General features: G+C 53.9%; 5 protein-coding genes across 5 annotated transcripts; 3 read left to right on the plus strand and 2 right to left on the minus strand.

Moving 5' to 3' along the window:
- Window positions 1-136: 136 nt before the first annotated feature.
- Window positions 137-1,739, minus strand: A1O3_07114 (uncharacterized protein; the record flags this gene model as incomplete). The annotated part of the gene is made up of 2 exons (XM_007737228.1): window positions 137-360; window positions 413-1,739. 2 exons carry the CDS (start codon window positions 1,737-1,739, stop codon window positions 137-139), a joined length of 1,551 nt encoding a protein of 516 aa, XP_007735418.1.
- Window positions 1,740-2,031: 292 nt separating this feature from the next.
- Window positions 2,032-3,307, plus strand: A1O3_07115 (uncharacterized protein; the record flags this gene model as incomplete). The annotated part of the gene is made up of 2 exons (XM_007737229.1): window positions 2,032-2,100; window positions 2,153-3,307. 2 exons carry the CDS (start codon window positions 2,032-2,034, stop codon window positions 3,305-3,307), a joined length of 1,224 nt encoding a protein of 407 aa, XP_007735419.1.
- Window positions 3,308-4,985: 1,678 nt separating this feature from the next.
- On the plus strand, window positions 4,986-7,884 carry A1O3_07116 (uncharacterized protein; the record flags this gene model as incomplete). The annotated part of the gene is made up of 6 exons (XM_007737230.1): window positions 4,986-5,152; window positions 5,250-5,968; window positions 6,023-6,098; window positions 6,152-6,580; window positions 6,630-6,812; window positions 6,861-7,884. 6 exons carry the CDS (start codon window positions 4,986-4,988, stop codon window positions 7,882-7,884), a joined length of 2,598 nt encoding a protein of 865 aa, XP_007735420.1.
- Window positions 7,885-8,913: 1,029 nt separating this feature from the next.
- On the plus strand, window positions 8,914-10,941 carry A1O3_07117 (uncharacterized protein; the record flags this gene model as incomplete). Its single annotated transcript, XM_007737231.1, has 1 exon — window positions 8,914-10,941. One exon carries the CDS (start codon window positions 8,914-8,916, stop codon window positions 10,939-10,941), a length of 2,028 nt encoding a protein of 675 aa, XP_007735421.1.
- Window positions 10,942-12,295: 1,354 nt separating this feature from the next.
- On the minus strand, window positions 12,296-14,554 carry A1O3_07118 (uncharacterized protein; the record flags this gene model as incomplete). Its single annotated transcript, XM_007737232.1, has 1 exon — window positions 12,296-14,554. The coding sequence occupies one exon, from the start codon at window positions 14,552-14,554 to the stop codon at window positions 12,296-12,298; it is 2,259 nt and encodes a 752-aa protein (XP_007735422.1).

The raw sequence follows: 14,554 nt of genomic DNA on the forward strand, positions 1-14,554 counted from the left end.
TTCCCTCATGCCTTTACAATCCCCTAGCCCTGCCACAAAGCTGGCACGTCTCCAATCAATAACGCCGGCCTCATCCTATTGACCACCCAACAACCTAGCTGAACGCGATCAAAACATCAACACTGTACAAGGTCTCTCATTCCTCGGTTCGTCTTTTGGTCAAGGTATCCACGACCCTGCCATAGAACTTGGCGGCGTTCTGTCTGGCAAATGTGATGTCCTCGGTGAGATAACTCGGCATCAGGTCGATCATCGCGCGGTCCTGGTTGGCATCCAGAAGAGGCGTATAGAGAAACTCGGTCTCTTCGAAGCTGGCTGTTCTCGCGTCCTCTTGATCGACATACAACTTGAAATGCAACGCTACATGATCATTAGCTTTCCGAGCACTGTGCAAAACCGCGACATTACTTACTGCCGTTCCGGCCCGTCTGAATGCAGTCATAAGTATCACCCTCCTCTGTTCTCTTCACACTGCGAATAATGAGGCCCGTCAGGTCGCTGTACAGGTCTTCCTTCATCTGAGCCGTCTGGGCAGCTTGAGCAGCTTGAGCAGCTTCTGCACTTGCAATCATGAGTGGTCGATGGCCTGCGGCCTTGATGGCGCTTCCTGGCGTCTTGACTTTCGCATTGTCGACTGAAGGTGCCCGGGCCGCTGCTAGTTTCGCCTGCAGTGCCTTATTCTCATTTTGTGCGGCGCTGAGAGAATTCTCCAGGCCCGACAAGGTTTGGCGCATTGTGGCCATTTCTTCTTCCTGGGTTTGGAACTGCTTCTTGAGTTGTCGAGCTTCCTGGGCCAGAGGGGCCTGCATAGCCAGCTCTTTTCTCAATGATGCGATCAACTCATTGGACGCCTGCATTGCGGCATCACATTGCTTGCGGACTTTCTCCATGTTTGCATTGGCTTCGTTGATGCCAACGTCCTTGAGGTTTCGGTACTTCAGGTCGACATTCTCGAGTTTCCGCGTAATGTCCCCCAATTTGCGGCGAAGGTTAGGATCTCCTCGCTCGGCGTCAGATGCGCTTTCTGCCCGTCGCCTATACCCTGATTCTTGTCTTGTCCTGGACGCCTCTCGCATGGCTGTCCTCCGTTTCGGTATGGCTACCGTCACCACTGATTTGGGGTCTTCCTCGATCTCCTCAACTTCATCATCCTGCATTTCGGGATCTGCCGAGCTGGCCTGCTGGACGGCTTTCGCTTTCGGTGCAGCCTTCGTCCTGTTTGTAACTCTAACTTTGGGAGCATCCTGCGTGTTCCGACTTGCAGCGTGTTTCGAGCGTACAATGACAGGCGATCCCTCAGTCTCCATTATGTCTTCAGCCATTTCGTTAGTCCCTGCTGTTTCCTTGGTCGCATTCGGCTTTGCCTTCGCGCGGGATGGTTTCTTCGGCTTCAGAGCAGATACCTCTTGCACGACCTCAGAGGCCTCCAAGTCTTGGTTTCCATTGACGTCCGTGTTCTCCAAGTGGTCCTCAAGAGCTTTGCGCTTTGTCGCGGGCATCCGTTTTGTCGCAGTCTTCCTGCCGGGGCCGGCCGCGGGCGCGGGCGCAGACTTTTGAACTTTCGATTTCGGTTTCGAAGGCATGGTGACGCGATGCCGTTTCTTGCCTCTCTTTGCCGGCGCGGATTTGGCTGTGCTCGCCGCCGTCGCGTCTGATGCGGAGGAGAGGATCGAATTCTCGTCGATGAAGTCGGTCGACTCCTCCATAGCAGATTCCACGAGATCAGCGATGCCTTTCATATTTGTGAGTCTAAATTGAAGTGAATTTGAAGCATAAGCGTCGGCGAGGGAGCACAAATTCTTCACTACTGCTCCCCAGGTGCGCTCCCGCAGATGTTTGGGCACAGTAAACAGTGCTCCCGATGCGGATTAGTTCGGTTTCCCGGTTTCGCTTATCTGACTGACGGTCACATGTGACATGCCATCCCGAGGCGCCACACTGCAAAGGCGATCTTTCGTCTTCAGCACACCCGTCACAACTCGCAATCCATGTTCTGGTGCCCTCGCGTCCTCGACCAGTCCCTCAACCACTATGTCGCCAGATAGAGGAGGGGCCTGGTGGCAACGCCTCCTCGAAGAGATTGCTTTTACAGCCCCGTTGGTATGGCAGATCCAGCCTCTCAGACAATTGCCCAGCATCTAATCCTCTTCAGGCTATCGGAGGCTACTACCTGGTCAAATATGTGCTGAGGCAGATGAACTATGACCCTGAGGCGGAGCAAAAAGAACAGACACGTCTGCAATCTTCCGCTATCCTGCGTAGGCTGGACGATCCTAAGCGCGATCAGCAAACACAGCCTCCGGGTTCTCGTCGCCCCAACCGAGGAGAGCTGCAACTGTCGCCGTATGAACAAAATATCCTACAAGACTTGGTGTTTCCGGAAGATATCCCTGTCACATTCGACGATATTGGGGGTCTATCTGATATCATAGAAGAGCTGAAAGAGTCGGTGATATATCCGTTAACCATGCCGGAACTTTACTCGACCTCATCTTCTCTGCTATCGGCACCATCAGGGGTACTGCTATATGGGCAACCTGGGTGTGGAAAGACAATGTTGGCCAAAGCATTGGCACATGAGAGCGGCGCATGCTTCATTAATCTCCACATCTCGACATTGACCGAAAAATGGTTCGGCGACTCAAACAAGCTTGTGAATGCCGTCTTCTCCCTTGCTCGGAAGCTCGAACCGGCCATTGTTTTCATTGACGAGATCGATGCGGTGCTAGGCACCCGGCGAAGCGGGGAGCACGAGGCGAGCGGCATGGTGAAAGCAGAGTTCATGACCCACTGGGATGGGCTGGCTTCCGCATCATCAACCGGTCGGCCTCAACGGATCCTGGTTCTAGGGGCCACGAACCGCATTCAAGATATTGACGATGCGATCCTACGACGAATGCCAAAGAAATTCCCAGTGTCGTTACCTAACACATCACAACGGTTAAAGATCCTAAAAATCATCCTCAAAGATACCAAGATCGACAAGTCACAATTCGACATGGAGTATCTTGCGAGGGTCATGTCCGGAATGTCTGGAAGCGACATCAAGGAGGCTTGTCGGGAAGCAGCAATGACACCGGTCCGGGAGATGATACAGCGTCAAATACAGAGTGGACAGAGGATTGACCAAATGAAGGCTGGAGATGTGCGACCTCTCCGCACGACCGATTTCTTCAAACAAGGGGCGGAGGTCACGCGGCCCAGCCGAGCCATAGAGGACGGAGACAATCGAGCATGGAGTACTGTGTCGTCGTCGTCGGGAGTGAATTCGCATATGGAGGAAGCGCTGGAACAGCCCCAACAATAATATGTAACATGTGCTTTTCAGCCTCAGCTCTCCATACCGCCATCGATCTGGAGAATGGACGCCGTACAGTCCTACAGAGTACGGTGTAGGTGTAGGAGCCGATCTGCTGACCTTCTGGGATTGGAACGCATTGTCTTAGGCGCATCTTGAATGATGGGCAAACGAATGAGCTTCGGCATCGTGCTCTGATGGCAGGGAGGCAGGCCACAATAGTGGCAATGTGGCTTGGAAGCCTGTCTCACCTCCAGGCATTCGTTTGCCATGCACTTTCCTGGAGCCTTTACCTGGCTCGAGGCTGCAAACGGGTATCTCCCGGTATATCAGACTCGTTCACACCTAATACGCATATTCCCCTGCTGAAGGAATGGACACACAGGGTGTATTGATGCAGAGCGATGTTGCCGTTGCATGGGCATGGGTATGGGCATGGCATGTGCAAGTTGATCGGGGTCAATGCCCGATTCGGCGGTGATGCGAAGGAAACCGCCGCGTGATGGGCGGTCGGGGTGGTTGCTTAGGCCTTAGGCTTACCCCACAATCTCTCGAACATGCTTCCCGAGCTCCTAGAGCTTGAGCCTAAAGGTGGCCTAATTGATGGTGGTGTGGGCGTCTGGAGGGCAAGAGATGGGCGGCAGAGGCCCAAGGAGCCCTCTGAGGGCTTAGGGGCCTAAGGAGCCTCCGTAGTGCAAGTCAAGTGTGGACAGCCGCCTGCCCTTAGCTGCCTCGACCCAGGCTAAACCCCAGACCCCGACTTACATACATAACTCGACAGGTGGACAGACGGTCAAGCCGGGAAGCCTCCAGAGCGTCAAAGGCAGCCCGCCCGCCCGCTGCGTCCGCCCAGTTCCAATCTTTGTTGCAAACTTGAACATCTCATCTCGTCGCCGCTTCCTTTTCGCCCACTAAGTTTTGCAACCGCCATGCGCCATTCCCCCCGAGTCGGTCGACAACAGCCCTCTTCAACTGTCTCGTTCCTCACAAACCCCTCGACGCTGCAGCCATGAGCGACCGAAGCCCGCCCTCTGAATCGCAGTCAACTCCTGCGCATGCGCCGTTGCAGGCTTCCAACGACCAGCCTGCCACCAAGAAGGCACCGGCGAACCAGACACCTGGCCACCCTAGCTTCAGAAGGTATTTCAGACAGACTCGGACAGAGTTTTCCACCGTACAGGCTGTTCGCTAACACACTCCACATAGGCAGCGCGCATCTCGAGCATGTGGTAAGCTTTGCTTCCTGTCCCTCTTTTGAACCCCTCATCCTCCCACGGGCTCGGATCATGCGGAATGGTTGGGATACTGGATCGAACACGAGGAATATATATGTTTTCGTCGCAGGTCGCACAATAGTCAGGAATGCTGCCGCGGACGAGGTCAAATATTACTTTCGTTCGCTGGAGAACGCGACAAACCGAGAACCTCGGTTCAGAGTGCCTCTCTTCTCGATCCTCCATACTGGAGGCCGCCACTTTCAACGTCCAGATCCAATGAGGATAGAGAACACCCACATCCTTGAAGTGTACTTGGTGATTGCGATGGTATTGCGATGGTATTGCTAACCTCTGATCTGTACAGAAACATGCCACGCCCGCAAAGTACGTTTCCTCGTTGTCGTCGGACTGCTGCAATGGCCGCCACCTGACTTAAGAAACTGACACGTTTGTCGCATAGGTCCGCTGCGATGCCGCCTCTCTCGGGTAAGCAAGCAGGTAATCGTCGAGGCTACACATGGAGAATAACCGCGTCTAGGGTGCCCTGTACCAACTGCGTCGCCTTTTCTATCGAGTGCAGGATACCCATACCGAAAAGGAAGCGAGCCAGTACCGCTCGAGCCAAAGACGAGGAAAGGTAAGCTATCCATTTCGTGTGCCTGTGCCACGGGCCATTCCCAAAAAGCCAAATGCATGGTACTTTCATACCGAAAATCTAACGTATGATGCATCAGTGAGGTGGGCGAGTCGCAACAGCCTGCTACGCCTACAGATCCTCGCATCGCACGCCCTTCGCAGCCGAAACCGACTGTCGGATACAATTCGCCAGATGGAATGCCTTCAACCCAGATTTCCGAGGCACAAGCCGCCCAGCAAGCCGCCAATAATGGTACCATGGCACAGTTCATGAAGCCAAAGTTCGCCCGAGCACCAATAAAAGAGGCTGGTCGAGTAGCCTACCTGGGGGAATCCTCGAACCTGTCTTTACTGGTTCATGATCGGCATGGCACGACAGATGTGGTTCATTATCCCTTGCCAGAGAACATCAGAGGTGCTCGAGCTCGATTGACCGAGCCGGACCAGATGGAGATCGAGATTCTTCAACAGCGAGGGGCGTTTTTACTTCCGCCTCGCGCTCTGTGTGATGAGCTTGTCGACGCTTACTTCCGGTGGGTGGCGCCAATTGTGCCCGTCATCAATAAAAGTCGGTTTATGAAAAGGTATAAAGACACCAAGAACCCGCCATCCTTACTACTTCTTCAAGCTGTGTTACTGGCCGGCTCAAGGGTCTGCCAGAACCCGCAGCTTATGGATGCCACTGGTTCGACGACGCCTGCAGCAATGACGTTCTACAAACGCGCAAAGGCACTATATGATGCAAACTACGAAGATGACCGCATCACTATCGTGCAGGCTCTAGTGTTAATGGGCTGGTACTGGGAGGGCCCAGAAGGTAAGGGCCAGGCGTCAATTGAATATGCCGACGCTGCCCGGTCTAACATCGGAGCAGATGTGACGAAGAATGTTTTTTATTGGACCAGAGTGGCGATTGTGGTGGCTCAGGGCGCCGGTATGCATCGAAGGTATGCATCCGTCGCTCAAATGTGGCAACACGCCTGCTGACAGCGCTGCCCAGTGTCGAAAGCTCTCAGCTGAGTAGACAGGACAAGCGGCTCTGGAAAAGAGTCTGGTGGTCTCTTTTCACGAGAGATCGCTCGGTCGCCGTTGCCCTTGGCCGTCCGGTTTCCATCAACACGGATGACTCGGACGTCGAGATGATCACCGAAGACGATTTCATCGAAGACGAAGGAGACACAAACAATGACTCTCAGCCAGATCCAGTACATGTTCAGTTCTTCTTGCAGTACGTCAAGCTTTGCGAGATCATGGGGCTTGTACTCTCTCAACAATACTCGGTCGCGTCCAAGGCTCGACGAACAAATGCCATCGACCTCACCCACAGCGACATGGCCTTGGCTGACTGGCTTCAAAACTGTCCTCGAGAGGTGTACTGGGAACGTTCACGCCACCATTTTTGGTCAGCCTTGTTACACTCGAATTACTAGTAAGTATCGGTCGGATGATATCGAAAGTCTGAACTGAATCGATCCCAGTACAACATTATGTCTGCTCCACCGCGCTCACATGCCCCCTGCCACGGCGAAACCGAACGACCATGAAAATGTCGACATGGCCTATCCTTCGAGGACGATAGCATTCCAAGCCGCTGGCATGATCACCTCGATCATGGAAAACCTTCTGGCACACGATCAAGTCAAGTATACGCCGGCGTTCATGTAAGTTGCCCAAACGCACGATTCTGCTGCCAGTCTGACCCATTACAGTGTATACAGTTTGTTTTCAGCACTTATTATGCACGTGTATCAAATGCGCTCTTCAGTACCGTCAGTGGTGGCAGCCAGCCAGGAGCGTATCAACGTATGTATGAACGCGTTGAAAGAAGTCTCCAAGGTATGGTTGGTCGCAAAGATGGTGCACACTCTATTTGAATCCATTCTCGGCAACAAAGTCCTCGAGGAGAGACTGCAGAAAGCAACGGGCAGAAAAGCTCAACGTTCCAGGCCTCAGGCTGCTGGACATGCAAACGGGAACACGAATGGCACAACGCACTCCTCGTCTGCACCCACGTCTAACCTCGCAGCACCCCCAAACCCTACCAAGCGAAAGTTTGACGACATCGATCTAGGGTTCAACGTTGGTCCGCCTGCTCCCCAAATGTCGTATGAGCGGTCGCGCCCTCAAACTCCTGCTGCAACCCCTTCTCGCGATCTTCCGCAGCAGCACCAACACCAGCACAACTTCCTAGGATCCCCCCCGCTTCCGGGTGAACAATATCTACCAACTTCCCGATCCCGTGGACCGTCTCGGCTACCCTCGCGGGGTCCCACCAGAGCCAACTCCCCGTTCAACGGATACTCGATCCCTGCCACTCCGCCGGATCTTTTCCTGGTCACCAGGGACTCACCAAACATTTCCCAACAACTGTGGGAGAATTTCCAACCGGATCAACTTTTCCCTGACGGAACCATTGGGGATGCCATCAATTTCGCCAGTCCTATCATGAACCACGCGGTTGATCCTCAACTCCAAATGCAAGCACCAGGAATGAATGGTCAACAAATGCCACAAGTGGATATGTCCGGCCAGCCACAAGTGTGGCCGTCGGGGATACCGGGACTCATGGGAGGAGGCATGGAGATGCATGACAGCGACGGATGGTCCACGAGTTCGATTGGCAATGCTCCAGTGGCACCCACCACCCTCAACGTGGAAGATTGGTTCCAGTTCTTTGGGATCAATGGGGAAATGGCCGGGATGAGTGATGGCAAAATGGCTGTTGATGGATAGACCGACAAAAGGTCATGTAATGCTTGTCCAGGACATCTTCGTCACGGGTACTTCTCTACGGCATACGGAGTTGTACCCGAAGGACGTCACTGGATCTACGACTATATGGGGACTTATATGGAGTTTCTGCACATGTGGACGAAGACCTACCGCAACGGATGTTAGACTGTATGACTTTGACAGCTACGTCTTCAAAGTGATATTGTACTCGTGGTACCAGATCCGATTCGATAGTAGTACCTAAGTTTGAGGGGCAAATAGGCCAGATATTGTATGAGCTCAGAGACTATTGAGCTGTTTAGGCCTTCGAGCTGTGTCTCAGTGTTATGACATGATGCTATGGAACGAGCCGCGCTGTAAAGAGAGCGAGATATTAAGGCGTAGGAGGTGAGCGAACAGGAGGATTGTGAACTGTGTATCCGTAAATGGAGAGACCCATATTGAATATTGAATATTGAGAATTGCCAGTCCATTCTTCGGGACGCGTGGCAGTAGAAATTATGTAATTAGCCAGCTTAGGCGCCTTGGGGGAGGCTCCGGAGGCTTGTAGGACGAATCTAGTTACTGGCTTTATCGACACTCTCGACGTAGATGACGAGGCTCAGTTGTAACTAGAGAAACGAGGGACGTCTGCGGCTGTCATTCTTCCTCGGTGGCCTGTCTGTCTCAGGTCTCCGGAAATAGAGACCACAAACTGCATGGTAGCGGTCAACTCCCTTCTAAACAAACTGTCCGCTTCCTGCAGTAGTAGTACCTCCCATTCAGCTTACTGTGTATGTGTCGCTGGACCATCGCACCATCGACGATCCAACCATCCTCCTTCATACGGTCACCTCCGACCCTATCTTGTCCCAAGGCATCATAATTCCAACAACGACTTCCCCTGGACACATCCTCCTCCTTCTCCTCCTCCTCCTCCCCCCTATTGCAGGGACGGACAGCCGTCCTGTCTCTCCGCGTTGACTCCGCTCTCTCCTGGCTCTCCATGTCGTCAACCCTCAATGTCGCGTGTTGGCATTCGGGCCAACCATGAACACCAGTGCCCACCCTGCCGGGCTCTACCAATCCTCCCCCTTGAGCAGCAGCTCCTCGACACTCCGGCCGCGTGCTCCTCGTTTGATCTCCTACGTCGAAGATGATACCACGGTCGAGACCACGGCCATCTCCACATCCTCCTTGTCCACCCCGCCACGGTTTCCGAGCAGAGGCGTCTCCCCGAACACCGGTGGCAGTCGAACCAGATCTACGGACGACCAACGAGATGGTGGCGGGGCAAATAATCCCCGTAACAGAACTGCCTCAGACGCGTCAAAAGCCTCCGCAGGAAGAGCAAGAGCAGGAGGGAGTCAAGGCCTATGGGAGTCATGGTCGTCAATCCAAGGTCTGGCTTCGACACTTTTGGGAGATGTCCACAGCCCATCCAAGGACAAAACGGACAAGCCATTCAAGACGCCCGTCTGGATGAAGCAGGATAAGCGGTATGGTCCTAAACGACCGACTGCGCAATGGGGCCCCAGCTCCGAGCCTTCGACGGTGGAGGCTGCCATTACAGTCCCGGGAGCAATCGAGGAGCGACAAGCCATGGTGCAAGCAAAGAAGAGGGAGGTGTTATTGCTAGCTAGTGCGTCAGAAAGCCGTGATGGCTCTGGACGATACAAGAGAAGAGATTCCGATGCGGGCTTGTCCTCTACCAACGCAAACGGCCTGGCCGACTCGGATGCCGACGCCCTCGTTTACCTACACAAAGTCCAGAAAAATGACACTCTGGCTGGCGTCGTTATCAAATACAACTGTCAAGCCGAGGTTTTCCGGAAGATCAATCGATTCTGGCCCAACGACAATATCCAAACAAGGAGTCACGTCGTGATACCGCTGGAAGGGTGTACGGTAAGGGGCAGAAAGGTCGACAGTCCCTACTTGTCCAAAGAGATGTTCGATTCTGGCTTCGGGCTGGACCAGTTGAGCCTCCGCGCCGCACCTGCTTCATCACCAGCGGAAAGTGGCTCATCCGCTGCTGTGAATGGGACACATGTACCTGTGCAAGGCAATTCCGCGACCTTATCGACTAGTTTCACCTCCAACCCCTCGTCCCTCATTACATCCATGTCTCAAGAGACAGAATTCAGACACGATTCCTGGGTCATGCTACCCAATTTCAAAGAGGCAGTAGAGATTGTGCGCGTCCCGCGTCGCGCCTTGGGCTACTTCCCTCGCCCCCGGCGAAAATCAAACGCAACGCTCACCGACGCTTCTACTCCCTCCACGCCCAAGACCTCATTCGACATGCTCCGTCATCCACCGACTCATGCAGCGCAGACCACAGCATCCTTGAATACCTCCCCGGTCCGCCGGCCTGGAGTGACGTCCCGACTTAGCTCCACCTCCAGCCGGCAACGCTCGTCCAGCGTCACAGGCGGGTCCTTTGCCGAAGCCCTTCGAGGCCCCGGCGGGGTGGGAAACCTGCGCGGCCTGCGCACCGAAGCTGCCCGTCCAGGGCCCGCGGAGGACCCTCTCAACCGCCAATTCGCCCAGTATCTGCCCGACCTGCTTCCCCCTTTGCAACAAACACCACCATTGCGGTCTGGCTTCAGTCTGCGTCTTCCGACCCCGCGGGCCGCTACGCCACGCGCAAGCACGGACTCGATGCGGAGCACACGGTCAAACTCGAATGGCTCCGGCCTGGGCGAGGTGGGAGGCGCGATCGAAGGGTGGGTGAGGAAGATCGCTGGAGCAAAGAGCCACAGAGGCGCGACCGTCGACAAGATGGGCGATCTGATCGAGTTGGAAACCAACACTGAAGACACCTCAGGCCTGGACTCGAACGGGGATGGTAGCAGCACAGGCGGAAATGGCCAGATTGCTGCAGCAAACCCCGATATGGACACTATTACGTTGGCTCAGAAGGCCACCATGACAGCATCGGCATCAACGTCTGCGTCAGTGTCAGCGACCGAAGAAGCATTGTTGAATGAACGCTTCCCCATGCGCGGCCGGTTGAGGAATGCGAATGCGTACTCGAGAATGGATTCATCTTCAGGAAAAGACAAAAATGCCTGATTCTGACTTTGGTGGACTCTACGATCTGCTTCTGCATATCCTCGGCGTCCCGTTCTGGCCCGTTCCTGTCTGGGCACAATTCAACAGCGAGGACGGATGGCCGTATGTATGTTTGAGCCAAGATCAACATCAAGGTAATAGGTATTCAAACAGGAGCGATCTGATTCATTGGTATTGTTGCGGCTCTGGAATTGGCATTGGAATCGGGATGGAACGGATATGCGATTGAATCACAATCGAATTGAGATTTGGGCACGGTTTTTCGAATTCATCGTTGGCTTGGAGCCTTGCTCTTGAACACCATGACCATACTACACTTGCACTTAGTCGCCTGGGGTTTAGGAAGGACCGGTTTGATTTTGCACACCTTACATATAGTAGGGAGTAGTGAGCAGTGAGCAGTGAGCAGTGAGCAGTGAGCAGTTATAGCGAACCCCCACAAGACGAGCATATTAAGTAAGTCCCTACCTACCTATATGTAACTTGAATCTGCGGTGCATCTGGGGAGCATCCATCTATTATCTAGTCTCGGTAAGTGTAAGTAACCATATCGAGGTCTCTTATATCCCCCCCCCTCTCTCTCTTCCTCCCTCCCTTCTCGGACGTGGTACTCCGTACAATTACATGCATGGTTCTGATCATCTACCCGTCCTTCCGGTCGGTTCTGTTCTATTTCATCCTGATATCTGGTCTGTCTTGAGCAGAGCACACCGCAAACACTCCCCGCTCCCGCTGGATGTTGGCACCCCTTCTACAAGAGCAAAATGGCCGGGCGGATGGAAGGCAGAAACGAGACGGAGCTGCCGTGAATAGAATCGTTACGAGGACACATTACATCTGGCCTGGATGAACCGCTGATGCAGATGCAGGGGGACGACTTGATTTGCACAACTTCTCTCTGTTCTCAACTATCCTCTCACTCCTCTGGATCTGGTCTGGCCTGGTCTGAGGTGATGCTACCGACACCTTTGTCTGGAGCATGGGAGGTGTGTTTGGCCCTCCAACCCTCCCCAGACAACACGGAGGTATGATGCACCAGCCGCAGCCTCGCAAATTGAACATGTCCTGCCCGTCTCACTTTCGAGGCCTTCACATTTCAACACTCCTCTCTTCCCATAGTCCTCCACAACTCAGCCACCGCTTCTTTCAGCTTCCTGCAGCGTTATTCTAATGAAACTCTGCAAATTCTCACACAGATAAACCTCTTCACCTTCTTTGAAACCCAAATAAACAAGGAAAAGGAAAATAAAAACCATTGAAAATGAAAGGGAGATTCATCGTGGACGGGCATGGATGGTGACTGAAGAACACGCTCTCTGTACAAAAAGTCCACTGGCATCCTCTTCGGGCCCGATCAGTTCCAGCCCAGGCTGTTTTCCGCCATCACGGGTGGACTGATGTAGGTTCGACCGCTCCGACTTGAATTGCTGCGGTCGCTGTTCCGAGAGGTTCGTCCACCGAACCTAGTGCCGTAGCTACCTCGGGCGCCAGCAGCCACCAGGTTGGATTGTTCTCCAGGCCGATTGACTTGACCCGACTGTACGCTGCTCGCCCTTTGGTGGCCGGCCTTTCTCTTTCTGTACCGTCGGGCTACTAGGAACATTGCAGCCCCGTAGACTGCGGCACCGGCAACAGCCCCTACAGCGATACCGACCGAAGAAGGACGGACTGGAGAATTATCAGAGTCTGAGGAGCCGGGAGAACCGTCGTTAGATTTGCTGGTGTCTGAGGTGGTAGCAGCAGTGTTTGCCGAATTGACAGGAGTGCCTCCACCAGCGACGGCAGACCCAGGGAGTATAGGAATAGATGGATCAATCATGCCCATTAGAGTGACGACAGATGGGTTTGAGTTCTGGTACAGGTCGGAATTGGGATTCAACAGCTCCAAAGAGAGTGCATCAACTTTGCTTGCGGGAATGAAAGCCATGGCCAAAGTGGTGATGTAGTCGACCGTGGCCAAAGTGTTGTATGGTTGCAAATATTGGATGACGACTCCATCCAAGTCAAGACCGAGACCATGTGAGATACCAACAGGGAGATAAGCGAAGATCTGTGAGACCGCGGTTGAGGAAGAGACAACAAATGCGTAGTTCAGAGCATAGGTGAACCCAATTTGGATCAAGGTGGAGTTATCTGGCGCGTCCGGAACACCGCCCTGAGGCTGGATTACTCGGGGAAGAGTAGTTGGGATCACGGCCTGGCTTGATGACGTAGAATCGGGAGGTGAGATAGTCGACGGTGCAGAGATAATGCTAGACTGTGGTGTTAGAGCCGTAGCTGAATCCGTTCCAGTTGGCTCGATGGTATTAACAGGTACAGACACAGTCGGTATGGTACTCGTCGTAATCAGAGGCGTGGTGAAGTTCCCAACAATGGGTGGCGTCACTGACGGAGTTTCAGTAGGTGTCACTGTCGGAATCTCACTTGTCGTGACTGCTGCAGTATCGCTTGTGGTATCCGTTGGAATGAGGGTCGTGGAATCCGTCGGAGTAGTGATCGGAGGGGTAGTGATAGTGTCATTATTGAGGGTTACTGGTGGTAAGGTCGGGGATACGGTGTCGATAACAATGGGTGTTGTAGTGTTGGTATCCGTGGGGGTGGGCGTGATAGTACCAACGTCAGTCGGAGACACTGTATCGCTATCTGTAGGTAACACAGTAGGGGTGCCTGGGGGTGGCGTAGTTATATCAGTCGTAGTGACCGGGTCTGTAGGCGTAGTGATCGAGTCTGTAGGCAGAGTGACCGAGTCTGTAGGAGTGATTGTGGGCGTGATTGTGGAGGCAAAGGGGTCAGATGTGACGTCCGCGATACCGGAAGTCGTAGTGGCCGCACTTCCAGGATCTGAGGAAGTGAGGGCTGATTCAGCCGAGCTCACGTCTGACGCGATTGAGGATGCGACCGAAGCAGCAGAGGACAAGGCTGAGGTGATCGACGCCAGGTCCGAACTAGCAGCTGTTGCAGCGACCGATTGTAGAGAGCTCGCTACTGACAGGATCGAGGTTGCAGCATCGCTTGCAGAGGAAAGTGCAGATGATGCAGCATCGGTAGTGGCTGTGTCGGCCCCAGTCGTAGTCTCTGTCGCAGTATCGCTTGTTAAAATACCACTCAAACCAAGCGTGATGCCAAGCTCGCCATCCGTTGTACTAGTGGTAGCAGCGTCGGTAATGGTGCTGGGGAGATCGGTGGTCGTCGGTGTGGTGTCGGTACTGCCGTCGGTGGACACATCAGTTGCAGACGCAATGGCTGTCTCTGTAGACGTCGGAATGAAAACGGGACCAGTTTCGAGTGAAGATTGAGTGAGAGGCTGATCAGTTACTGATGCATCAGTGCTTGCGGGTATCGAAGTCACAGTGTCGGGCGAAATGGCGGATGCGACTCCCGACAAGACATCTCCCAGAGTGGAGAGGAGGCTCCCAACTCCTGAGTCTTCACTGCTCGAACTGCTAGGATCGGTCGTGGTGGTGTTTGCGAATGATGTGACTTGTCTCTTGACAGCCCTCGGAAAGTAGTATCTGGGCTTAAAGTCCGATCGTCGAGCATGGGACGCAGGAACGGCTTCGGCGAAAGACACTGCAGCCACGGCAGAAAAAAGAGCAACGACCGAGACCTTCAT

This window comes from Capronia epimyces (genome assembly GCF_000585565.1).
Source record: "Capronia epimyces CBS 606.96 chromosome Unknown aczIQ-supercont1.6, whole genome shotgun sequence".
Taxonomy (NCBI): Eukaryota; Fungi; Ascomycota; class Eurotiomycetes; order Chaetothyriales; family Herpotrichiellaceae; genus Capronia; species Capronia epimyces.